We start from the raw sequence: 26,742 nt of genomic DNA, 5'->3' as shown, positions 1-26,742 counted from the left end.
AAAGTCATTTCCAAATGGCTATAGAAGTCACATAAACTACTTTTGAAGTCTAAATCTTTTCATACATAACTTCTTTATTAAAATTCAACAGCAGATTTAATAGTATACAACTTTTGCTTTATGCATATAAGGGCTGTAATGATCATGACATTTGCTAGTTTTTTCTTTTACTTTGAAAATAGACTTTAAAAAAAACATTGATATTTGAAAAAGTTTTTTTCTGTTTTTTTTTGGCGGCCGATTTTAATTTTTTCTTTTTCAAAATACTACCAAGGTAGGTAAAAAAGTTGGTCTACAATTGAAGTCGCTCATTTATATAAATTTTGTCTTAACTCCACGATTATTAAATAAACTTACAGACCTAAACTACAACTACTAAAACAAATCTAGAAAGTATTTCCAGTCCAAACGAGCGGACTTCTCCCAAATCTACTGAATCTCAAACAATCTGTCGAAAAGGAAGGGGAATCCGTTTGTCTCAAAGAGCAGATTATCATTATTTTTAATTTGCTGATGCTCAGTTTATCTCAGGGGGAGCTATTGTGTCGTCGCTTGTACAGGAGAGATCTCTTTGGGTGTTATTGAAATGTACTGGAGGATTACTAGCAGTGAAATAAAACAATAATATAATTTTGAAGATACTAAAAAAAATAGTGATATATTTAAGTTTCAAAAATCAGATAAACAGAATATATTCATATGGTGTTTAATAATTGTCTATAATTTACTCCGTCTTCCTTAAACCATAATTTTAAATATACATATCATATGATAAAAATTGGTTTAGAAACGTCACTGGCTAATACTATAATGACGTCCAAGGAAAATTCAAAAAAGAGATTGGTATTAGAAAAAGAGATAATAATTAAACCTAATCTGATTTTACCTCGCATTGTATGTCACGTTGGAAGCAACGTGTACATTTATTTATGTAAATAGGAGAAATTGAAATATGATATATGTAGTTATGGTATAATCTTTATTCATCTTCTAGATAATTGATATCATTATTAACCTTTTTACGATATATATATAAACATTATTATTTCCATAATCAGACGTATACAATCAGTATTTAGAGTATGAAGCATTGAAAGAATCTCTCTCACAAAAAAAGAAGTAAAATAAAAAATCATAACTGAAAGCTAATATTTTTTCAATATTAGCTTTCAATTGTATTATATTATAGCTATAATTAAAGAATAACCCCAGTGTTGCAACTTAAACCGATTTTCCGTAAAAAAAAGTTTCATTTTAATTGACTTAGACTTTTTATAGGGTTTTTAAGAAATCAACTGTGTGTAAATTTCTGTGATAATGTTTAAAAATACTCTATCAGTTATATCACTAATTATAAAAAGTAATGAATATTTTAGAGACAGGAAAACCTCAGTATTTAGATATACAGGGAGCGGGGATCAAATTGTCTCCTACTTTAAACCTTGATAACTTGAAGAAGACATTATCAAATAAAAAACCGGTTAGCAAATAGGAAAGCTATTCTCGTCAGTTGACGATACGTAGTTCAGTTAGCATCATATGAGGAGATAAAGAGCTATAAGTGGAACGAGGAGCTTTCAAGGTTCGCCGTAGTGATAGCATTGGTTAATAATGGAGGTGAAATCTCCAATTCAACGATTGCTTCAACCTTAGGAGTGAATTTACGGACTTTTCAGCGTATCTGTAAGAACCTACAGGACACCTGGGATGTTGACGCCACCATAAAGAGGGCACCCAAGGAGGAGGGCGCCGACAGGAAGGCCAAGGACACCGACTTTGTCGACAAGGTGAAGAAGATGGTTGAGGATGACCCTACCAGGTCCATGAAGGCCATGGCAAGGGATCTGGGCTGCCATGAGAAAACAAAATGGGACTGTGTATCTGAGGATTTAAGGTGCAGGAGCTACAAGATGCAGGTGGGCCAGATCTTGACCCAGAAGGCAAAGGACAACAGGCTGATGAAGTCAACAAAATTGCTCAACAAGCTCAAGCACCCAAAGCAGCCCGGGATGCTGTGGTTTTTCTCTGATGAAGAGAATTTCTGTCAAGATCAGAAGGTCAACAAGCAGAACAACAGATGGATAGCCACCTGCACCAGCCATGTGAGGAAGGTAATGAAGACCGAGTTCCCTGCAACGATCATGGTGTTCGGGGTGTTCAGCAGTGAAGGTCATGTTATGCCTTACCACATGTTTGAAACGGGTCTAAAGGTCAATACAGAGTTGTTTTTTGTAGAAAAATATTTTGGCGACAATTTAATCCCCACTCCCTGTAAATATGTCCATTGAGTTACTTGTGTTGAATCAATAAATACTATTCAAATAAAGGGTTTTTCAATATGAACGCTCACACTTTACGTTGATAGGTTTCGAAAACGACGTCATATTTGATATTGTTTCTTTGACAACTATGCTCAAAAATAATTGTAGTTTTATCATGAAGCAGTACATACTCGAGCAACGCTTGCAAGTTATTAAAATTTATTACAAAAGTGGTGAATCTTTGATCCAAACTTTAAGGGCGTTAACGCCAATTTATGGTCAACGTAATCGACCTGCAAAATCAACAATTCAACGTTTGGTGAAAAAAATTGAGTCCACATACACGCTACATAATGTTCCTGTGCCAGTGAGACAAAGAAATGCACAAAGTGTAAAAAATATTGCTGTTGCAAGCGCATCAATTCAAGATGACCCTAATTTGTCTCTTACGCGCCTTTCTCAATCGTTAAGCATCTCTGTGACATCGTTGTGGCGAATTTTGCGAAAAGATCTTGGCCTACATCCGCATAAGATCAAGTTGACACAAGAACTGAAGCCGCTTGACCACTTCAAACGTCGGGAATTCGTAAAATGGGCTGAAGGAAAATTCGAAAATGATCCTGATTTTCAACGTAAAATCATCTTCAGCGGTGAGGCACATTTTGGCTCAATGGCTTTGTTAACAAGCAAAATATGCGCTATTACATCCCCAACAAATTACTATTTGGTGTGTCATTGGGCCGTACTCTTTCGTCGACGATGACAATCGCCACGTTACTACTGTGAATGGAAATCGGTACCGCGCCATGCTAACCAATTTTTTTGCCCTGAATTGGAAGATATGGACTTGGACGATATGTGGGTTCAACAAGACGGTGCCACTTCACACACAGCAAATGTTACAATCGATTTATTGAAGAGTAAGTTTAGTGAGCGTCTTATCTCCTGAAATGGATCAGTCAATTGGCCTCCTCACTCTTGCGATTTAACGCCTCTAGACTATTTTCTTTGGGGTCACGTGAAAGCCCTGGTCTACATCAATAATCCGTCGACACTAGAAGAGCTCAGAACAAATATTCAACGCAAAATTGCTGCAGTTTCGCCCAATTTATGCAGAAAAGTAGTGGAAAATTGGGTTCAACGATTGGACTTGGTAAAACGTGCACGTGGTGGTCATTCAAACAACATCAAACTTTATTCATAAATTAATTTAAATGTATTTTAACGGCAAATAAAGAAATCGTCGATATCTCAAACCGTTTTTGTTTTATCTTAAAAAAAAATATGAGCGCTGTTAATGAAAAAAAAACCCTTTACATTGGATATAACAAATATTTAAATTGAGGTTAATCTTCCTACCTAAAAAATATTATTTACGTATTAGAGTTAGTCAAATAATCCAAATAATGATATTAAATTTTGAAACATTTAAATGCAACCTTACATTACTTATTTATTAAATTTTATATAAGATAATTATGAGTTAAACTGAAAAAATCAATCAAAAGCTCACTTTTTTTTACAGCAAATCTTTTAAAGTTCGATTTCGTGGAGTGAGGGATGAGGCTAGAGAAGATTACAACTCATTATGTAAAGCACTACAACTTCTCTTGCATCTACCATGAACCATTACATTATAATTACAGGACGAACTCAATAAGTATCATGGAGATAAACTTCTATGCCATCAAATTAATTAACTCCTGAAACAGAAGATTACTATAAACATACAGGGTAGGGTAGTAAAACGTAGACTCGAAAGGTGGATTCAGAAATATATCAATAATTTTATAATAATAGTCAAATAAAAAATAAGTTTAACAAAACATGCCGACAAGGTTTTTGCAAAACTTTTTCACTTAATATCACTTAATCTTCATTATCAATGACAGTCATCACAGGTCGCCTGAAGGGTTTGCAGGAGTTAATGACAAACTCCTCTGACAAGTTGTCCCATGCAGCCGATATGGAGGACTCCAGTGAGTCCACATTTGGGTATGAGGTCCTATTGGTTTCCCTCTCCAAAGTTATCCTTATAGAAAAATCCAATGGGTTCAAATATTGTGATGAAGGGGAGCATATCTCTTTGGGACAGAATCGAGCCATGTTATCTGCGCATAACTTTTGGTACATGGCGAACGTTTGAGAGGGGGCACCGTCCTGACTCCACATGTAGTTACCCTCTGGGTAGTTTGTCTTCAGCTGATGGCAAGATGTGTACCTAAGCACCTTATAGTAGGCCTCCTGGCCGATTTTCTGCCTAACCTTTAAAAAAAAAAACAGATGCATTTTCTTTCTTTCAACGCCAAGGACCATTGTTTGGGCTGGATTTTTGTTTTGGTAAACGACTTGGACCTCTTAGTTTGTTTTCGCAAGCCTTCAGTCATTCCGACGGTTTTGGAATTGATCAACTTTGAAAATATTCTTATCCAAGAAAATTTTCCCGATTGACACATTTGCTTTGATCCATGTGAGGATTTTCTTGCACCTCTCGAGCCTCCTGGCTTTCATGCCCTCTGTCAGAAGGTAGTGTGGGATTATTAAGAAAGAAACTATTCTCATGTTGTGCTTTACAGCCCCATAATGGTTCTAGGAGCCACAGAGAAATCGTTAGCGAGGAGATTCATCGATTTAGTGGGATCCTCCTGTATATTCTTATCCAAGCTTAACAAGAACTTTGTATCCCTCTTTAACTTATGACGTCCACTTTTTGACATCTTGGAGAGGTTTTCTTTTTGTTTTGTTTTTTTCATCTTGGCCAGCTTACAAACCAGGTTCTTACACCACCTAACAATGCCCATAATCTTCATCACATAACTCTAGCATCTACGAGATCTGAGATGCGCTGCCTTTTTGCTTGTTGCTCGCTCAGGATGATGAAATGACTAATGATTAATAGAGTTTCTTTATGTAAAAAGGACGGCAGAAACCGAATATAAAAAAATAATCACTAAACCTTTGTTTAGTAATGATAAAATAAACAATAATTAACTGTCCACGTTTTACTACCCTACCCTGTACATAAATTGAAATATATCGTACAAACTCCAATAATTATCTAATCATATACAATATTAATTATTTGCTAGGAATCGCATTGATTAATTTTTAATTAATTAATTATCGTCTCAACTCTATAATTCTCAAGAATACTCTTTCGTTGGACTATAAACTTACACTAAAATAGAAGCAAAAGTCCATGGGAAAGGCAATTTGCAAAATATTCAACCAAGAAATCCAAACAACAACAAGGCACTACAAAATACACGTAATGTCGTCATTTTTATTGGGCAGTTGTTGGAGCCAACTGTTGGGACATTTTTGTAATGAAATGATTTAATTAATGTCTAATTAATGAATTCATAAAATGAATCGAAATTAGAATAGCCTAGTATGAGAGAATTAATTTATTTACAGACTTATAGAAAATATCTTATTAAGACTGTTGGTTGATTACTATCTGATGTAGTCCCCTCACTCCATATTTCCTTTGCTTGTCCCACTTCAATAAACCCAAATCATCGAGAAATATTCGTAAGGAAACTCGCGAAGGGAAAGAGCTTGTGAAACAACTTTTGAAAGTAAGTAAGGCCCAGGAAACCAAAATGAATTCGGTAAAAACAGAGACTGATAATGAAGGGCTCATGGAAATTTGTGGTGGGATCACTGAGTCCCAAGATGAGTCTTTGACCAAGGCGCAAAGCACTCAGATTCACGTTTACAAAATTTCATAACAATGAAATTAGTATTGGAAAGGATTTACTTTTATAGATATTAATAGCAATATAACTTAAATAATTTTGCTTTCCATACTTTTTGACATGGTCTAAACATTGTGTACTATAAATGAATTTTAACTCTATTTATTTAATGAGTTGGCATAATTTGTATTGCATTACTATGAATTAAGTACAGATTTTAAAATTGTTACTTTAAAGTGATAAAAGACAGAGGGCCATGGTTATCAACAGTGACCTCATTTAATTTTCCTTCTTCTTTTCATAATGAAAAAAACACAAACGTAGAATTTCCTTGCTGCCTCACCTTTATATATAGTCACCTTGGATGAGACTGACTATTCAGAAGACCAAGTAATGAACTAAGATGTCTAGTGGCTATGCTCTACACAACATAATAATTTAGACTTAAGAGATTAGGGAATTGTGATTGTATAGACTATAGAGTACGTTTGAAATTTGTGAAGTAAACTTATAAATGAGTTAATTTTCAAATTTCATAAATTAATAGTACTTAATGCATATAAATTATAGCCATTTATAAATAAACTTTACAAACACTCAATGTAAGCCTTAAATTACACTGTCCAACAGCAAAAATGATACAAAAACAGTATATGCTCAGTTTAATAGAGTTTAATCCCCTGATTCCAAATAGGCCCTTATTTTTTCTCTCATAGCCTCGTGGCCTTCAGAAAAAGCCCATGTTTTAAACCCTCGGTGTTGAAGATAACGATAAATTAATATATTTTAAAGCCGATTGTTAAAAAAAAAAAAAAAAGGATTTGCTCAGAGGACTCCCTTGAATGTCCATTTTTTGGAATCCCTCACTCACTAAAGGTATGCTACGAGTCATATTGTGTGCATGAAGCTTGAAATAATTTATTTATACAGTTTGAGACATGAGGCTTAATGTTATAACAAATTGTTTAATATATATTTTCTTTTTCTCTCTCTTTGTTTCTATTTCTTCTAGCTGGGGCATATAAATACTTATGCACTTTTAATATGAGATCAATTCAAAAATTAAAGAAGAAGTATGAAGCTGTTATTATTCATTTCTTGAGGAAAGAACATGTAAGTATTTAGTAACTACTTGTGAGCGTGCTCATGAAAAACATAGAGTAACACTGAGGATTTGCTTGGGGAGTTATTTTCTTCTTTATTAATACAGAAAAGTTTATCTGTCTGGATGTTTGCCGTTATCTCATTTTTGAGTAGTACTAGTTGATATAAAAAATAACAATTTAGGAACGAGCGTGTGTGGCTAATGCTCGGTGAGTCATTTAAAAAAAAAATAGAAAATTAATGGTCAGTTATCTGTTGGATAAATGTATATTTAAATAAATATGGTAATATATCTCTATATTAATAAATCCAAGTTTTGAAGCCTGTCTCTTGCTTACACCTAATAACTATGAGTAACTCCGGGTTGTAGGACTTTTCGTACTTTTCGGCCTAACAAAGATATAAGAAATTTTGTTTTTCTACATAGTCTCCCTGTAACTCCACACACTTCTCTCAGTGACCCTCACATTTCTGTAACCCATCTATGTAAATTCTACCCGGTGTTTTTCTGAACAAAATAATTGTTCATGAAGGTGAATGCCTCTTCAATTAATGCAAATCTCTTCTGTCCACTGTTTGGACTATATTTTGTTTCAGACGTATAATGGTGTATCCATGTTTCATCTACAGTAAACCCGGATTTATTCCGCCTAAACTGCACCAACAGAGAGATATGCAATCTTTTCCATTTTCTCGCTAACAACACTCACATCAACTCACTCAAAAGACACCTGCGCGTCCAAAATGTCTTAAACTACAGTCTGGTCAACAGATTGATGTAACTAAAGATACTACAAGAGAAAGAGGTGTCATGTATGTCAATCAAGAAGGTTTTTTCTTATTTCTAGCTCTGATTCGTCAAAATTTTGTATAGGGGTTATTTTCATCTTTTGCATCGTTCATTGTTATCAATTTAATAGAATTCAACTTTTTGGAGAGGGCTATGTATTTTTCTTTAGAGGAAACGAGAAACATAAACTATTAATTAAAACCATAATTCAGAGTATTTGAATCATAATTATGCTCCACAAAATTGTAAAAGATATTTGAAAACAAAAATACATAACCCTAATCATCTACGAAGGCTATTTATATTCTATATTTTTTGATCGAGGTTGCGTGAATCCTGAACATAATTCATAAACATCGTTTTTTATTTCAACCATCTTGTCTCCTCTTTCCTTTTGGGTCTCTTTATATTTGAGTAGCTTTTATTTAAGAGTGCTGCCACCTTCACGTTGAGGTCATGAAACTTTCAGACCACCGGCGTAGATGACTATAAAAACAATAGATCAACTACTTGCTTGCTAATTCGATGGAATTATCAAAATAGTGAGAAAGCAAAGTTGGTCTGTTTTGGAGGTATCATTTTCAAAAAGCTTTAATATTGCAAATTTTTTTCCCAAAAATTTAATTTTTTGTGAATAGCTGTAGATTTGTAAAATTATTCTCTAAATAATTTAATATTTTGCAAACAGCAAAGGTTTTTTCCGTATTTAATTCCCAAAATCTCCGCCTATTCACAAAATATCTCAAATTTTTTTCTAAAAAAAATTAATTTGTTGTGACCAGCAATAGATTTTTGAAAAAAAAATTACAAAAACTAAGTCTCTCTTGCCAGTAAAAGTATTTTGTAGCTTGCTTGATTTTGTAGTTATGCATTCTGTAATTTGATATGAAAGTGACCTTTCTGTCGTTGAAGAAGGTATACACTGAGCCGGTCATCTAGTGTTCAAGAAACAAACTAAAACTTCAACTTTCTCTATGTAACAAGTTTATTTGAATTAGTCACGAATAAGGGTGAGTCTACTTCTCCCAACAAATCTTTAAATTTAGATTGATAATGCTTAACCTTTTACAGGTACTGTTAAAAGCCCCATTTTTGAAATATTTATAACTGATTAAGAAGTATTTATGGGACAATTAAAAAGTAAAAATTCCCCATGCCGAGTCTTTAATGTTTTAAATAATAGTTAAAAAATACAATTTTGATATCAGGGGTGTCCACAGTATTATATTTTAGGGGGAACAGGTTTTTTGGAATGAAAAATCCAAAAAAAATTCAAACATTAATTTTTTCAAACAGAAATTTCAGATATACAATTTGATAGATAATGATGATGTTTCAAAAATCCACAATTTAAAAAAAAAATCCAATTAAATTTCCAATTTGAATTCTTTTTTTTAAAAAGTGATTATTTTTTGTAATAAAAAATGGATGAGAGATTAAAAAAATGTCCGCATTTATTTACTTCATTGACCAATTCTAGGCTATTTTACCCGCTGGTAACTTTGCCTTAAAGAGATTTTGCCACATGACAATGACCCCCATTTTACGTTGTTGTTTTTTTATCATCGGTTACAGCTTACTGATCCATCTGGATCAGATTAATTTAATTATAATTAACTATTATTTTGAATTTTATTATCAACCATGTTCTTCTTTGACATTGAATTGTATAAATTCCGTTTTTTATAGAGATTGAACATATTACCCCAAAATTGAAGAGTTGCTTAAAATACCATCGGATGTTGATATAAAATCCCAACTACGGCAAATATTATAGCTTTTTAATTGTACAAAGTTCATTTGAGTTGGGGAACAGGAGTTTCTCATAGAATCGGATGTTTTTCACCAAAACAAGTTGCATGATTAGAGCTTGTACTCCTACAGGGTGTAGTATAACTAATTGACTATTCTTTTCTTATTATCATTAATAAATTATTTCATTATTATTTTCCATTTTTCTTTTTCTCCTAGCTATATAATTAATCTGATCGACATACAACAGATTAATTTGTACATATAATATAAAAACTAAAAAACGGGGCGGAAAATCTCCTGAATCGTGAACAAAAAAAAATAAAGGAGGAAATATCAATTCGGATTTCTTACTTAATATAAAAATACAGAACAATAACTTATAGACCCCTTTGAGTCTATTAACTTATATTCAAATTAAAGATACGAAAATTGTAACTATATTTTAAAAACTATATTAGATTTAAGAAACTTTTATTCTCCACATTATTATCCCTTTCAAGTGAAATCTATGAACTGAAAAAAATTCTGACAAATCCAAAAAAGGAGGTCCAGAAGCTTACCCCACTTCCAAAACCACTGAATAAAAAAATACCAAAAAGAACATCAAGCCCGGTTGAAGAGTCAATGGAATTTATATCCAAAGAGGCATCAGTTTCCAATGAATTAAAATCTAAGCAAATCGAAGAAGCTTCGTATCATTCTAATGAACATCAAGGGTCTTTTGGGTAAAAAGAAGAACTATAGTATGGTTAAATATCTGAAAGTTTTAAATTTACCAGATATTGTATGTATTGTATATGCAATACTCGAATGAAGATAGACGAGGATTGGTCGTTTGTTTCAAGAAATTATCAATTAAACAAATCAGATGCAAAGACAACAGCCAAGGGATATCCGTCTAGGGGAGTGACAATCTTAACCCTACTGACTCTGGACGCTAAGGAAATATTTATGGACCAAGATGTATTATAAAGATCTTTGGTAATAGAAGATATAGTAGAAAAGCTCTATATTATTGTATATTCTCTCAAGAGACACCAAAATACTTGAGGGATATTTAAAGGAGTTAGGAGCAAATCTCAGGAAGGAAAAAGTTATAGTGAGTTATATATGAGATTTTAAGGTATCTGAAATTTATGGGAGAATCACTAAATGGCTTCACAAATACAAAAAGTCTAGTTTCATGGAAGGAAAAGGAAAAGAATTAGTGTGGGGGAAGATAACGCGTTGTCAGGGTTCACTGGAGAATTCAACCAAGCTCTGCCAGTAAACTTTTTCAGAAAAGGGTTACACGGAGCTCAAAAGAGAAGAAGGATATCTTTGTTTCCGAAGAACAATAAGAATATTAAAAACTGGAGACCCTTAACAATCCTGGAAGTACATAATATACTATGGGATCCTAACAGAAAAACTGAAGCCAGTATTAGATAAAATTCTTCCTGAAACAAAATTTGGGTTCAGACAGGGTTGGAGAACAGATGATTGTATAATGTCCCTCATAGCAACAATAGAGAAAACTAATGCGTCAGTAAAGTCCCTAGTCATTACTTTATTGGATTTCCAAAAAGCATTCGATTCCTTCGAGCATGTGGCATTGAAGAAGGAAATTGAATTTTAGGGGTTTTCTCCTGTATATTTGTGATATGTATTGATGGTGAACAAGAAATATCTATTCAGACGCACACGTCAAATGGATCCGATCAGCCCATTTCTCTTTTCCATGATGATCAGACCTCTACAAAAGATGATAGATAAACATCTAGTGTGAACAAAAATCAGAAGAAAAAAGGTTAGAAATCTATTATTTGAAGATGATGTGACGATCTTGATGAGTGAACAGTCTATGCACTTGGATTGGAGATGCCTGAGCAGAGTCCTTAAATAATTTGAAGAAAGATAAGGATTAAAAATTAATGAAGAAAAGACTCAAGTCATGAAAAATAAGGAAGTGCCAGAAAAACTATTTGAGGAATCCTGTCTGTTAAAAGAGGCAGCAATGTTAGGAAATATCATAGACTATTTAATACAGGGTTTGGAAGCAAAACGTGGACTGAAATACTGATTTTAGAACAATGTTAATAATTTTATTTTTTGATAAATAATTTTAAAATTTTTTTAAACAAAACTTTGAGACACGATCCTTGTGAACATGTTCACTCAATTTGGCGCCCTCATCAGCAACCACAGCCTCAACACAGCGTTGGAAAGCCTTGCAGTAGTTGATGATGAACCTCTCGGACAAATTTTCCCACTACTATACAATGGGGGCCTTCAGGGAGTCCACGTTCGGTACGATGTCCGGTAAGTCTCTCTAGTCAAAGTGCCCCACACAGCAAAGTCAAACAGGTTCATATCCGGTGAAGATGATGGTCATAGGTCCTTCGGCCAAAACTCAGCCGTGTTGTCAGAAGTTCTGGTATTTGGCCGATATGTGTGAGGGTTTACTATATTGGGTCCACACATAGTTGTCCTCTGGGTAGGTGGCATTATGGTGAACCTGAGCACTCTGTAGTAGGCCTCCTGGCCGATTTTCTCCCCGGCCTTACAAAAGAAGGGAGGCATCTTCTTGCCGTCGGATGCCACGACCCCCAGGACCATTTTTTGGGTCAGAACACCCCCTTGACCTCCTCTGGTAATCCCCCAAGCCAACGGTCGTTCTGACGGTTGTAGACCTGGTCCACGTTGAAAATCTTCTCGTCACAGATCCACGCACGAACTATCTTGCACATGTGCAGTCTCCTTTCCTTCAGTGTGTCTGTCAACAGGTGGTGTGGGGTCCTTGTGGAAGAGGACAACCCCATGTCTTCCTTCATAGCCCTCCTGATTGGCTCCTCGTCCACGTCAACACTCATGGACTTTGTGGGGGCCCTCTTGATCTTCTTCTTCAAGTCCCTGAAACTCAGAATCCCTTTTCAAGTTGTGTCTCCCACTTCCTTCTTTCCTTGCGAAGTCTTTTCCATCCTTTTTCATCTTGACCACCCTGAAAATGAGGCTAATTTTTCTATGTGAAAATGCCTGCTTCAGCTGAGTTTGAATGCCGGAATCAGCTTTTTCCAGACACGGTTTTGTTTTTTTTGTTTTCCAAAAGATTTATACCAAAATAAAGCATGGTTACGTGTTTTGAGGCGGAAGAACAATAAACCGAAATGCTTGCATGTTTTATGTTCTACTCACTTCAAAGAAGAAGATATTTTTTATTCAATAAATTGAAAACGGATACATTTAATATCTGGGCTAATCCCGAGCAAATTGTTCTATTCTAAAGAATCAAAACCAAGAAAAACACATAATTCCATGAAGTCACATGATCACTCGCTTTTTAGCTCAGATAAAGCCTCGGTATCTACCTACAATTTTTCTCAAACAAGTTTTTAAAATGACGGCTACTCAAACTTTTGAATTTAAGCCTGATGTACGAGAGTGTTCCACACAAACTGACGTACTCTAGCCAAATTCAGGAGAATATGTCACTTCCACTATTTATTCTTAAGTTAGAAATTGACTCAAATTATTGTTGTTTTTTTGTTTTTTTTGTCATAGTTATACATACATAGATATTACAGATCTGAATGAAGCAATTAATCGTATATTTAAGTTTTGGAATTCAATCCTGGTACGTTATAGACCTAATTAATTTGTTGATTTGCAAAACTATCAAGTCGTTATGTCTCCAATGTTTCAAGTATAATATTATGGTCTATAATGATTGGTCTTCTTTAAAATTACTTTCAAAAGAAAAGTTTCTCTCGGAAAACTTTTTTGTATTTATTGGAGTGATTCTTCAATTTCATTGTTTGTTTTTTATGAATTTATTAAATTTTGTAACTAATTAATTATTTGATTCATTTTTAAACCATTCCTTTATATTAGCTGAGGGTTTTACGTTATTAGTTCATATTTAGATGGGATGCAAAATGACCAGACTCTCCTTTTCTAAAGGACCGTAGCCTGTAAGGGAAACTTCGTGTACACAACTAATCAAACGCCAAAGAAAAGTTTTGTACCAGAAACAAAGATGAATAAGATGTATTGGAAGATACAGGAAGCGAGTCCGGATGAACTCCACATTTTAATGAGGACTGGTATGGAAAAAGAAAAGACGAGAGGATATAATATGGTACCCTATCCTAACAGTTAAACAAGGGTATACGAAATACAAAATAGCATTTGTCCTCTACTTCACGGCGAGAGTATTTCACGATGAGCGGAGCCTCTCCAGACACATTAGTGAGACACAGACGTTGGAGCACGACTTCTGGGAGTCAAAAGACTAGAGAAAGCGGTGGGAGTCCTGGCGGAGTGTATTCTTAAAAATATTGGGAGAGCACCAGTACAGCACGAACTGCTGTACGGCTTGTTACCGGACACCCAAAATGTGCCTTTGAGGATAGCGTACGAAGTATTGACAAAGTATCAGGCATTGGTGGCGAAGAAGGTATCCCTGTGATCCCATATCTCAAAAAAAGGGACCCAGATTACAATAAGTTAATTTAATTTTAAAGAAGTACATTGCAGGAAAAGGTATTGGGATTCATGCAGCTTTTGTTTTTATAAACTTTTGTTTATTTATACAACTATTTATAGAAAAAGCATTTTACTAATTAATTCATCGAAACTATTGTTAGTCTTCAATGTATTTTTTTTTTCTTAATCTTATAATCTATTATTGAAGAAAACCAAATAAATTAATAGAAATATGGACCAAAGTCGAGTCACAAGTCGTGAGTCCAAGTTCCCATCTCTGACTGATAAACTATATATACAGTTAAATTCGAATATAAGAAAATTACGCGTATAGTCAACGTTCTCTCAGATAACAATTTTTTATAGCATAAAATAATTTATAAAAAGAAACATGAAGCAAAAAATCTGCATAAAGTCAATTTTTTCTTCATTTTTTTATTTGTTTTTTCAACTTCCTGAGAATGAAGAATTCAACAGAAGATTTTTTCTTTTTTGTGGGTACAAATGGGAAGCTGGCCCCAATATTGTTATGTATGTTTCTTTTTTAATTCTTTTCACATTAATTTTCAATCAAAAACCTCCCAGAAAACCTAAAAACCATCAATGATTTGTACAAAAAGAGAATTTAATTAAACATGGGTTGCCTAGTAAGGTGAGCTACAAAAGTCTGATTTACTTAAATATCCAACAATTGCGGTTTTTTATATATTTTGGATATAGGAAAAGTCCGGATATAGTTAACTGTTTATCAGAAAAATAGCAGTTTCTTTTATCTGGATTTGACTGTATAACTCTATTCATTGTATTTATCTTGATTTGTTTTCTTTGAATAAGTTAGTTTGGTACAAATTGTTTGAATTATTAAGTTACATGAGATAGCTCCGGTCCTTGTCATGAGGTATTAGGCGTCGAAGGACAGACAAATTTTGCTTTAATAATATAAAAGATAACTCCGCAAGAAATCATATGTGTTACTCTACGTTTTATTCAGTTATTGCCATTAGGAAAGGATTTTGTTACGACCTTTAGAATTTTTTTACAAAAATATTAATAGAATATCCTTATTCTATATAATTCAAAAGTGAGGGGAGAATATTATTTTAAATGCGAATAATTTTATGGTGGATGATTAGTCTTTGATCATTCCAAGGACTGATGGCCTAATCAGTCTTTGTTTCCCGTCCCTTTCAGTCTTTTTTTTTTTTTTATCAATAGTTATGACTGAAGAATATAGGAACTAAGATAATTATGAATGATACCTAGAACGTATAACAATAAGTTCTAGTCAAACATCTCCTACAGGTATCTTGTCTCTTTGAAGGAGGTTATAAATGATGAATTATGATGCAACTTCAGCGACTCAAATGACGTAGTTATTATTAACTACGTCAATTCAGCTGTTGTAATTACCCTAAAAGACCAATAAGAGCCGGTCCTAGGACTGACAAATTTTATAAGGACCGAACTTATAGGACTGCAGTCTTTTTAGACCGATCTAACGCTATGAATGAGGGAAGCAAAGATAGTTGTTATTTCTCAGAAGAGAAAGCTTTATTTGCTTATGGAGCAGATAATTATTAAGATATGTACAGGGTGGAAACTAGAAATTTCTGAACACAGTTTGCATAATATTCTTGGATACTTTATATATTTTCTATAATATAGGTTACAAAAATAAAAAAGATTTACTATGGCAGGATGGGCTAGATGGGCTGTAGCCCCCCCAAATTAAGGATTTTTCCTTCTTAATAGAAAATTTAATATTTGAAATATAATTTCATTTTTCCAGTTTTTTTCCAAGAAAAACTTCATTTTTCAAATTTTTTTCCAAGAAAAACTTCATTTTTTAAATTTTTATCCAAGAGCAGTTTCTTTTTTCAATTTCTTTTTCCAAGAAAAAGGATTATTTTTTTAAACAGCTATGAATTTTTGAAATTTTCTTCCAAAAAATTTAATATAATATTTTTTTTTCCAAGAAATTAAACATTTAAAACTTAATTTTTGATTTTTTTTAACTTTAATTTTTTAAAAACTGCTCTGGATGATTGAAATTTTTATACAAAAAAATATTTAACTTTTAAAAAAAATTTAAAAACCAAAACCCCACAAAATATATATATGTTTAATCCTGTGGACACCCCTACGGTAATCTTCTTAAACGATTTGCAGGACTTACAGATATAGTTTGGATCCTTTTCTATCCAGACTTTTTCAACAGCTGCTTCCATTGTCAACACATTTCTATAAAGTTCTCTAAATGCCTATAGTTTAATATGCAGCTATATAATTAGTATTTGGGCTATAGAATGGCCACTTCTCAAACTTTGAAGGGGATGACATCGTTGACATATGAGATTTTCCTTAGGACATTTCTTTACCCCAATCCCAACTTTTCCGAACTAGCTCTAATCGAAATTCGAAAAAAGTTGAAATTTATATGCTGGCCTATTGTACATTTGACTAGGACCCAACCATTTTACAGCTTTAAACAGGAGGGATGATTACAAAACGAAAATTCACTCATTATCCAAGTTTATCTATGTTCAAGAGTAAAAATGCCGGGAGCGACTAAGAAACGGATTTGGAGAATAAACTCCTGTACAAAGTGTTCCTGAAAATAATTATAGAGTAATGATTCGTGGTAGATACAAGAAAAAGTTGTAATAACTTAAATAATGGTCTTCTCTTGTCTCATCCCTCAGCCCCCAGATCGACTCCGGATACTTCATTAGAGACAAACTCTAATCCTCCTATTCATAATGAGATGACTTTCCACCGTCACTGTCTCGAATTGAGATAGCAAGATAAAGTATGGCGTGCGGACAAACTTGAATAATGCAGCCATGTTTACTTATAATTAACAAGTGCAACTCCAGCATTTTAATGAGCATTAAAAAAACCAATTGAAGTGTATGAGTATGTAAATTTCTACTTTCCACCTGGTAAATGTACAAAAAATATTATAAACTCACAATAATGTATATAAAATTTGTACAGATGTGTAATGGTAGAATTTTGACGCATTATATCATGAATGAAATCATTTTTACAATTCATGAAGCTTATTCATCCTATTTCTATGTCGGATCCTTCATTTTATTAATGATCCACCTTCCTAAAAGATAATTCAATTAGTTTTTGGCCTTCACAATTATAAATATACCTCTCAAACGTACGAGTATATTACAATTACAGTAATATCTATGTAGAGTGTGCGAGGTAAAACTTTAAATCAATTAGTATTATTTTAGAGTTAATATTGTAACAAATACTTGCATTTTTCAAAAGTGGGGACAATTCCGAATGATACACAATAAATAAGAAATATAGTACATAGCTTTTGCATTATTTGCAAAAATGAACAATTTATCGAGGCTTTATTTTTCGACGACATTATTCTCCATAACTTTTTTATGCCCTAATGCCAACACACTGGAATACACCTTTTGGTTGCATGTCGTTGGGAAGGCCTTAAGTGTTAGTTATCCAAACACCGAGGCCATCAAAGCCACTTTCAGCTAGCACTGGAACACAATGACAGAGGAATACATCCACAGTGGATCCCGTGCCTTCTACCGCCGCCTTGAATCCATCATTGCCACTAAGGGCGGCTGCATTAAAGATTTAGAGAACTCAGTAAAACATTTATTTATAGTATCAATTTTGTTGAAATTATATTCTTAATTAATACATTATATCTTGTTAAAGTTTTAAATTCAAAGTGTTCAGATTTTAATGGACCACTCGGTACAACCGTAAATATAGTATATTAGGTATATAGTAATTAAAATAAATTATTTTTTCAATTGATTGCTTTAATCAACCTGGTCGTGCCACCTTCAATCTTTATTACTGAGTAATATGAAAGCTTAATTTTTAAACCCTCATTTTGTTTTCTTCTTCTTCTTTTTTTTCAATAATACTGTTTAACAGCAAAAAATGTACATTAACAGCATATACTCAACTTAATAGAGTTTGATCCCCAGATTCCAAAATATGGCCAAATTTTTATTTCTGTTAGTCTCAAGGTCTTCAAAAAAAGGCTATAAAGCTTATGTTTTGTTTTTTGGCTATTTTTAAGGTTCATAGCTTTTTTAAGCCCCCGATTTTGAAGATAGGGATAAATCATATGAATATATTTCAAAGCCTAATATTAAAAAATTCATAAACCACTTTTAACATGTATATTATATCATGCTTATAACTCGAGTTATGATTGTTCAAAGTTAAAAATATTTAATTCAAGGGCCCATAGTTTCAAGACGAAAATATTAAAAAAGTTTAAAAGTATCTCATTTGATAGCTGAAAGTCTGAATTTTAAATTTTAAAGAAAAAGCTTCCCCAAAAACGCGCTGTATTGTTGTCAATTTGAGATAATGCCACGACAATATTTCAGACTAAAACTCAATTTTTAAATTTATCTAATATGAAAAGTCCATATGTTTGCATGCCATAGCTTACGAAAGAGCGGAAAGGAAGAGAGAGAGAAGAAAAAACTTTGGACCTTTGAAATGAAATCCCTCTTGAAAGTAGGATCCCGAATTCCGGATCATGGTTTTTCGATGGAGAAGATTGGATTTGTGGGTTGGAATCCCTGGTAACGAAATCCCCGCTGAACTGCCCCTGACCACTAGGATTTGATTCTGTGAGGGTTTGCTCCGAGGACTCCCTTGAATGTCTGATTTTTGGAATCCCTCACTCACTACGAGTCTGCAACGAGTCATCCGGTTTTTCATGGAGCTTAAAATAAGAATGCATGAAATCAAGTCATAATGTATGGATGTCTAGATGAGGAATGCGCATAGTTCAGAATAAAAAGTTAATTATTCTTTGGAATATTCATTCAATGATTTTCTTAACAGACTTTATTTATCTTGAAGCATAACTACAGTCTCAGATATTCATGAATCAAATAATATATTTTAAGCCAATGACGAAAGGGGTAAAATATTTTTTAGTCAATTTTGTTCACATTGTGATTGTTAAACTAATTTTTAGTGTCAATATTGTTCATTTTAATAAGCAATTGAATTTGTGGAATGTTCGTATCAACACGGTTCTGCGAGGGATTATTCTCTGAGATGATTTTGTTGTATTAACAAATACACTCTGGATCAAATACATGAGACAATGAGGATTGAAATAACTAGTCTGGATGCAAACTTTAGAAAGACAGCTCAGAAATCACGAGGAAATTACAATTTTTAGTTATAATATGTAAAAATATTCAAACTTATCAAGTTTACATAATTTACTTTCCAATTAAATTAAAGCCAATTAGTATGACCCACAAAATGATCTCATACTCTCATTTTGGGTAACACTCAAAGACTCTTAAGAATAATGACAAGATCATCACTGTCTATCAAAAAATCTGTCCCTCTATTCCCTAGATAAATTATATATTATTAAAAATGTTATTGCATCGTTAATTATTCATTCGTATTTCTGTGTTGTAGATAAAAATTAACTATTCTAATGGAAGGAATTAAATATATTGTCCGACCTTTTGAGTCCCTCATTCCTCAAAAAAGAATAATAATTTCACAAATTTAAACAATTCATTGAGCTTTTCAGTACATATTAGTATTACTTTGATTATATCTGGGTTTTTCGTTTGCATCAATTAGTATTAAATGAATGTGCTAAGTCTTTATTTATTCATAAAGCCATGAATAAAATAATCGGCGTAAATGCAGGGGCGTCCACGGGATTATGTAAAGTGAAGGAGTTTAAACAAGCCGTCTTCCCCTAGTGAAAAGATTAGAGTAAGGGCGACTACGTTTAAAATGATATAGGTCAGTTTTAGGAACATAGCCTTCCTTGTTTTTAGATTTGTTATTTTTTCCTTAACCGCTGCTCTTTCCCTAGATTCCTTTAAATCTAACAAACTCGAAGTTAAACCTATATAATCAACTGGAATTATGTAATCAAAGACTCCCAACTGCAAATTATAGTTTTAAGAATAATAATTTAAATTTTATATTGTAATAATAAATTATCTATAGCATGCTAGGCTCATTCATCATTTTATTAGATAGGGTATTCTAGCTTAGGTAAAATTATAATTTCCTACGTATTTATTCATTCGTCATTATAATTGGTAAATAGTTCATTAAAATCGGTAACTCCTTCCCTTTCAGAGAGAGAAAAAACCAAAGTTCCTACTTAACTACAAATTGAGTGGCTAGAAATGGGAGGGACATAAAGTCCGACAGTGCAAGGTTAATCGAAATACAAGTTATGCCATCATGTAATCGGGGTACCCCTATTGTGATACATTATTTAGGTATGTAACAAAATGGCGACTTACGGAGAGGAAAATCTTGGAGGATGCGTGAGAAGAAGTCTAGAAGTGTTTTGGGGATCCCCAGAGAAATGCTGGATTTTCATTATACAAAAAAGGGGGAAATCAATTTGACGTAATTGACATTGAATGTAGATAAGTTTTTAATCTTTGCCCAGTTTAAAAAAATTTCAATCCGTTGTTTCGTTTAATCTCACCATTTGCTGAAAAATAGGTCATCTCAAGATAGCCTTCAAAATTACAAATTAAGTGTAATGGATTCAATAAAAGATGTAATGGACGTTAATAAATTTATTTTTGTAGTATTTTTTTAAAGTTTTCAATTAATTGGTGTATGCGAAGAAACTAAATTTTAAACCGACATTATCACCTTCAATCGCGAATTAATTAAGATTGAAGGTTCTAATGTCGGATTAAAATTGATGTACGTCATATAAACAAGTTTTTTGAAAACTTTACAAAATACTAAATAAATAAATTTTTGAAAGTCCATAAAAATTTTCATTTGATCCATTACACTCTGTTTGTAATTTTGAAGGATATTTTGAGATCACTTATTTTCCAATAAATATTGGGATTAAATGAAGCTACGGATTAAAAAAAATTAGACTGGGTGAAAAATTAAGAATTTATCCACAAATTAAATATAAATGACGTTAAATTGATTTCCCCAATTTAAGTAATAAACACCCAGCATTTCTACCTGGATCCATAAAACATTTCTAGACTTCCGTGCAGGCCTCCTGTAAGATTTTCCTTCTCTGTAAATCGGCATTTTGTAACATATATCCCCTTTATTCTTCTAATGTATTCAGTATCGTATAAAATAAAATAAAAATATGTCTATTTTTTTTTTTTTTTGTTACACTACATTGTGAGGAGCTCCATTGCTAAACATTGTCTAATCAATAATGAACACAGCTAAAAATAGCCATTTAGAAAAATCTATACTTCGTTCTTAATTAACTATAACCCCTTGTGTACATAGGCGCCATAAGTACAGATCTGCTAATCACTTATTTTTGTGGCCATTTCAGTAAATAAATATGAGTGTCTTGAAATCTTTATGAATTCATAAGCCTTTCTATTGAACTACCAATAACTTCACCAGCCAATTCTTATTTCTCTTTTTATTCTGTTTATTCATCTTGTGATGCCTGCAAATGATCTCATTAGCCAAATGCAAGCCTCTCCGTCCAACATGGGCAATAACAATTATCCCGCTATGACGACTGGTCAATAAACTACTACAAATTGTGTGCTTAGACATTTCATAGAAAGTAATCAAACTACAAAATAATTGAGAGTTGTACACACAAAAACAGATCTATAATTTTTGAATATATATATAAAACTATATTTTAGTCACCCTGAAGATAATACTTATAATTATAAAAATGAGCGCTGTTCATATTTTTCCCCCGTTCCTCATTCATTCGTCCAAAAAAATGAACGCTGTTCCTTATTTAGTTCAATGTCCAAGCCTATCCATAGGTGAATATTTATTTTGAGAGGATCTAATTTTTGAAAAATTAATAGTTTCTGGTTAATGGACAAGAAATCCAAAATCTGTATTTCATATAATTAGAAACAACAAGGCTAAATACCATTAATTTATTATGCGTTCCATGATAACTCGATGAACTTATTAGAATTCTTAGGCATAAAAATAATATAATCAAGGATTATATCAATTTTTAAGGTGTCAAATATACAGCGTCATCTCATGGATCATTTTGAATAACATTGTTTACATCACAACTAACGCCCATAAAGATAAAAACATTTTGTTAATAGTTCTATGCTAACGCCCCATTAAATCATATTTAAAAAAATTAAAAATATAAACAAACGCAACTTTTCTAACTAGTAAACCACTCAATCTTGCGCATTATGTTGTTTTTAATTTATTAAATTATGAAAAGGTTGTTTATATCATGAAATAATGATTAACTTTTTGAATCTTTGAAATATTTATTGTAAGCATGAAATAATACATTATTATATTACAGAATCTATTACAATAAAATGAATTGCATAACTCTACAATTGTAACAGGTTGCTTAGGAGTACAATAATATATTATGATTCTAAGTTACTTTAAAGGCAATATGATATATATATATATATTAATGCATAAATACTGAAAAACAGCTGTTTAGTGGCTTTTAATCATCCCAAATACCTTTAAGATGACTTCATGCTTTGCGAATTTAAGAAATGAAGACGAATTACATTCCTTGGAATACGTAAATATTTAAATTTGAAATAAATAAAAAATATAGCCAGGAATTTAAATACATACTAAAAAGAGAGAAGATGTACCTATCAAATAAAAACAAACTACCTAAGGGAGAACAACAGTCAGCTGTGATTTAAATGAAAAACTATATGGCACATATCATTTGGTACCCTTGAATCCGCGAAAACATTTTGATGACTTCATTTCTCTAACAATACATAAAAGTAAAGATGACGTCATTTGAGCCGAAGAAAAAGCGGGAGCTACTTATTAGTTATTTTTTATTATATTAAAATGTTAGGATTGAAGCTCTTGTTTATTAGCCAAGGGAAGTCTGAAATGAATATGGAACGATATTTTCTTTTAGCGTGCGCTTATTTTGACCAAAATGCAAAAAGATCATCATATTCACGGAAGTATAAGGAGTCAATTGCAACTTTAACAGCTCATATCTTACCCATTTCAAAAAATATTTAAAATTATTTTTATAGAAAATTTAAGTATTAAACATTTATCATTGTTTATTTATTATATACATTTTTAGTTTAATCAGATTTTTATATTAAAACACATATATTATCTAGAGTATGCACTTTAATACTGAAGATAAAATGGAGCTAATTCACTATTTAATCAAACTTTTTTGGAAAAAAAAAAAAAAATAGCAGTAGAATAATTTTTTAAAACACTTTCCTTCTTTTATTTGCATCGAGTTGGCCGTTTGCTTCAGAAACAAAAAAATTACCCTAGACATTGAAGAATTTTGATGTACTTTGATTGAAAAGTGTTTGAGTAGGTGGTTACTAGTGTATTCAAAGTTTTTGAAACCATGTTATTTTGATAGGCTCATTTGCAGAAGTTGGCTTGGATACATAGTGTATATTGTACATAATATAGGGATTTCATTATAAGGTTTAAATTACAACTATATCAAACATTTTCTATGTCATTGAAATAATATTTGTTTAAGAGTTTCAAAATTCACGGGATTTAGTTTATAAAAATGAGAGACTTATTTTGCACTTCCGTCAAGCACAAAGAAAGAGCGCGTTGCATATTAAGCGATGAAGCTAATATCGTATTAGGAAGGAGGAAAAGAAAGAGGACTAAAGAGTATTGCCACAATTGGAACCACGCTTGTTGTTTTGGCTCACTTTTAATTTTTTCCCAGAAGTCAGATCTCGTCCTCACCCGCTTCATCCAGATTAACATTTTGTATTTGGAGAGATGGGTGCATATCTTTCGAATCCTATCACGGAAAAAATTTCTGAGGACAATGAGAACTACCGCTTTTCCGTGGGAGCCTCCTCAATGCAAGGCTGGAGAGTTTCGCAAGAGGATGCGCATAATGCAATCATTAACTATGATCAGGGATGCAGTTTTTTCGCCGTGTACGATGGGCATGGAGGTCACGAGGTTGCTGCCTACACGGCAATGCATCTGCCCAAGTTCATCAAGGACTCTCCAGAGTTTAAAAAGGGACTCTATTCCAAGGTAAGGAGAGAAGAGGACGATCAAGTACTTGAATCAAGAACCTTACTCACTTCTCCTTTTACAGGCTCTGGAAGAATCCTTCATTGGATTCGACGAGACCATCACGAAAGAGGAAGTGATTGCTGTCTTGAAAAAGTTGATGCACAAGGACGACGAAGAAGAAGATGAAGCAGATGATCCACACGAAGTGGATCATCTGTATCAGGAGGCGTCTATGCCCATTGAAGATGTCATTGCTCGCTTCAAGGAGGGGGAGGGCCCTACCAATAAAAACCTTGCCAAGGTGGTAGTACCTGAATGCTCATCTCAACGGAAGCCTAAATCCCCTTTCCTCTCAGGTAAACGCTCTCAATCCGGAAACGGTATTAATAGACATACCCGCTTTCAAGAATCTGAGGAAAGTACCGAAATGGAAAAGGATGAAGAAAAAGAAGAAGAAGAATTAAACGGAAAAACGCCGCATGAAAATGGAAACGACTCTAAAGAGGAAGATAAGAATACTCTCAACGGAGAAGCAGATCCATCTGAAGTGAAGGAAGAGACTCTTACCAATGGAAAAGAGTCTGACACGGAAAAAAGTTATAAGAGTACTCCAGTATCATCGAAAGGCAAAGGCAAAGGAAAGGGAAAAGGAAAGAGCAATCAAATCACAGTGAAACCAAAGACAGACGGTGAAGGAGAAGAAGAAGCTGAGCCCATGAGCGAAGTCCCGAAAAAGATTAAAAAGTCAGCCGAAGAATTATATCGAAAGATTACATTGACTGATGGGAATGATGATGAGGAAGGCTCTAGTGAAGAGGAAGAGGATGAAGATGCATTTCCTAATGCAAAGGATTCATCTGACGACGACGACGATGATGACGACTTGGATGGTGAAGAGGATAGTGAACCGGATACAGAGGATGACGGAGATGATGACGATGATGATGATTGTGAACTCATGGGCCCAAGTAAAATTAAAGAGGAGGTATTCATTCATCATTTATTTTTCTATTAAACTCATCATTGATGTAACGATATATTTTTGCAGCCTGGAAGCGATAGTGGATGTACGGCTGTTGTGGGACTGATCGTGAAAGATGAATTATTTGTTGCTAATGCCGGAGATTCTAGGTGTGTTGTTTGCCGAAATGGCGAAGCTATCGAAATGTCTATAGATCACAAACCAGAGGACGATATAGAAAAGGAACGGATTGTAAAAGCTGGAGGCAATGTTACTAATGACGGAAGAGTAGATGGAGGACTCAATTTGTCACGTGCACTAGGTTAATATCCACTGCCCATTGCTGAGGCTCGTAATATCATTTTTGTTTTATAGGGGATCACGCCTACAAACTTAAAAAAACTCTCCCACTCATCGAACAGATGATTTCTCCGCAACCTGATATACGCACCCTTAAGTTAGATCCAAAAACTGATACATTTATCATTCTTGCTTGTGATGGTATTTGGAACTCCATGTCCAGTCAGGAGGTTGTTGATTTTATTAAGCCTCGCATTGAACAAAATCCTGATAAATTGTCATCCATTTGTGAAGAGGTAGAGTGTTTGATTTTTTTATAATTATATAGACTGGTTATATTCTTATTCTTTTAGTTGTTCGACGTATGCCTTGCTCCTGACACGAGTGGAGATGGTACGGGCTGCGATAATATGACTGCTGTAATTATTAAAGTTAAAGATTCCTACAACTCTTTGAATGAACCTAGTTCCTGCAAAAGAGCAGATATTGAGAGTGAATCCACTCAAAATAGTAAAAGGCGCAAAACCGACAACTTAAAAAGTGAAAAAGCAGCTGGATCATCTTCTAATACAGGAGAACCTGAAGAAAATAAGAACAGTACAAAGGAAGAAGTGTCTGCAGACTCTTCTTAGGAAAAAATCATAATCTCATCTCTTTTTCATGATAAAACAATAACATTTGAACTTATGTACATTAAGATACATTTCTATACCTTTATATGTATGATTCCTGCAGAAGATTATGTCTCACATTACTTGAGTATAGTAAGAGTGACCTCAAGTAATTCCCCCCTCCCTTTCAAATCATTATTTCTGCCAAATAATAAAATACCCATCATCATATTTTTAATTTACATAGGTTGTAAAATACCAAATTTAATTTTAAAAAAGGAATATCACATACGTTTTGATATAATATGTCATCATCCACTCAATGGCGTTTATTTAAAGTGATAATATATTGTTTTAGTTAGTACTGTAATTCTTTCTTTTTTCAAGAGGTGGAATGACTCAAAACACTGAGAACTATTTTGTTTCGTGAGCTATTTAAATTTATGATGAATGTGTAATTTCACATTAGATATCACCATTCTGTGTACGTACGTTTATTGAAAGTATATATTGATAATAAAATAATTATTATAACACACTTAAGTGTATGACACATTTTTTATCCCACAACAAATGATTGGTTGACCTGTTTTTTCACAATGCACAACTTATTAATTTGTTCATTGACCCTGGGAATACTATATAATATACATAGAGTATTATTCACTGATTGAACCAATGAGTTCTAATATTGTCTGGAGGAGCTCACGCTCCAATCACGCAACCTGTTGTGGTGAGGTGAAAACATCGTATTTAATGATAAATTCTT

General features: G+C 33.2%; 1 protein-coding gene across 1 annotated transcript; it reads left to right on the top strand.

Annotated features, from left to right (window-relative positions):
• The first annotated feature begins 23,639 nt into the window (after positions 1-23,639).
• On the top strand, positions 23,640-26,511 carry LOC121132554 (protein phosphatase 1G). The gene is made up of 5 exons (XM_040727981.2): positions 23,640-24,119; positions 24,184-25,086; positions 25,150-25,384; positions 25,438-25,658; positions 25,716-26,511. Exons 1-5 carry the CDS (start codon positions 23,853-23,855, stop codon positions 25,992-25,994), a joined length of 1,905 nt encoding a protein of 634 aa, XP_040583915.1. The 5' UTR covers positions 23,640-23,852; the 3' UTR covers positions 25,995-26,511.
• The last annotated feature ends 231 nt before the right edge of the window (positions 26,512-26,742 follow it).

Source organism: Lepeophtheirus salmonis, chromosome 2, assembly GCF_016086655.4.
Source record: "Lepeophtheirus salmonis chromosome 2, UVic_Lsal_1.4, whole genome shotgun sequence".
Lineage (NCBI taxonomy): Eukaryota > Metazoa > Arthropoda > Copepoda > Siphonostomatoida > Caligidae > Lepeophtheirus > Lepeophtheirus salmonis.
The sequence above is the reverse complement of the archived record's forward strand: the minus strand, read 5'-3'. Positions and strand labels throughout refer to the sequence as shown.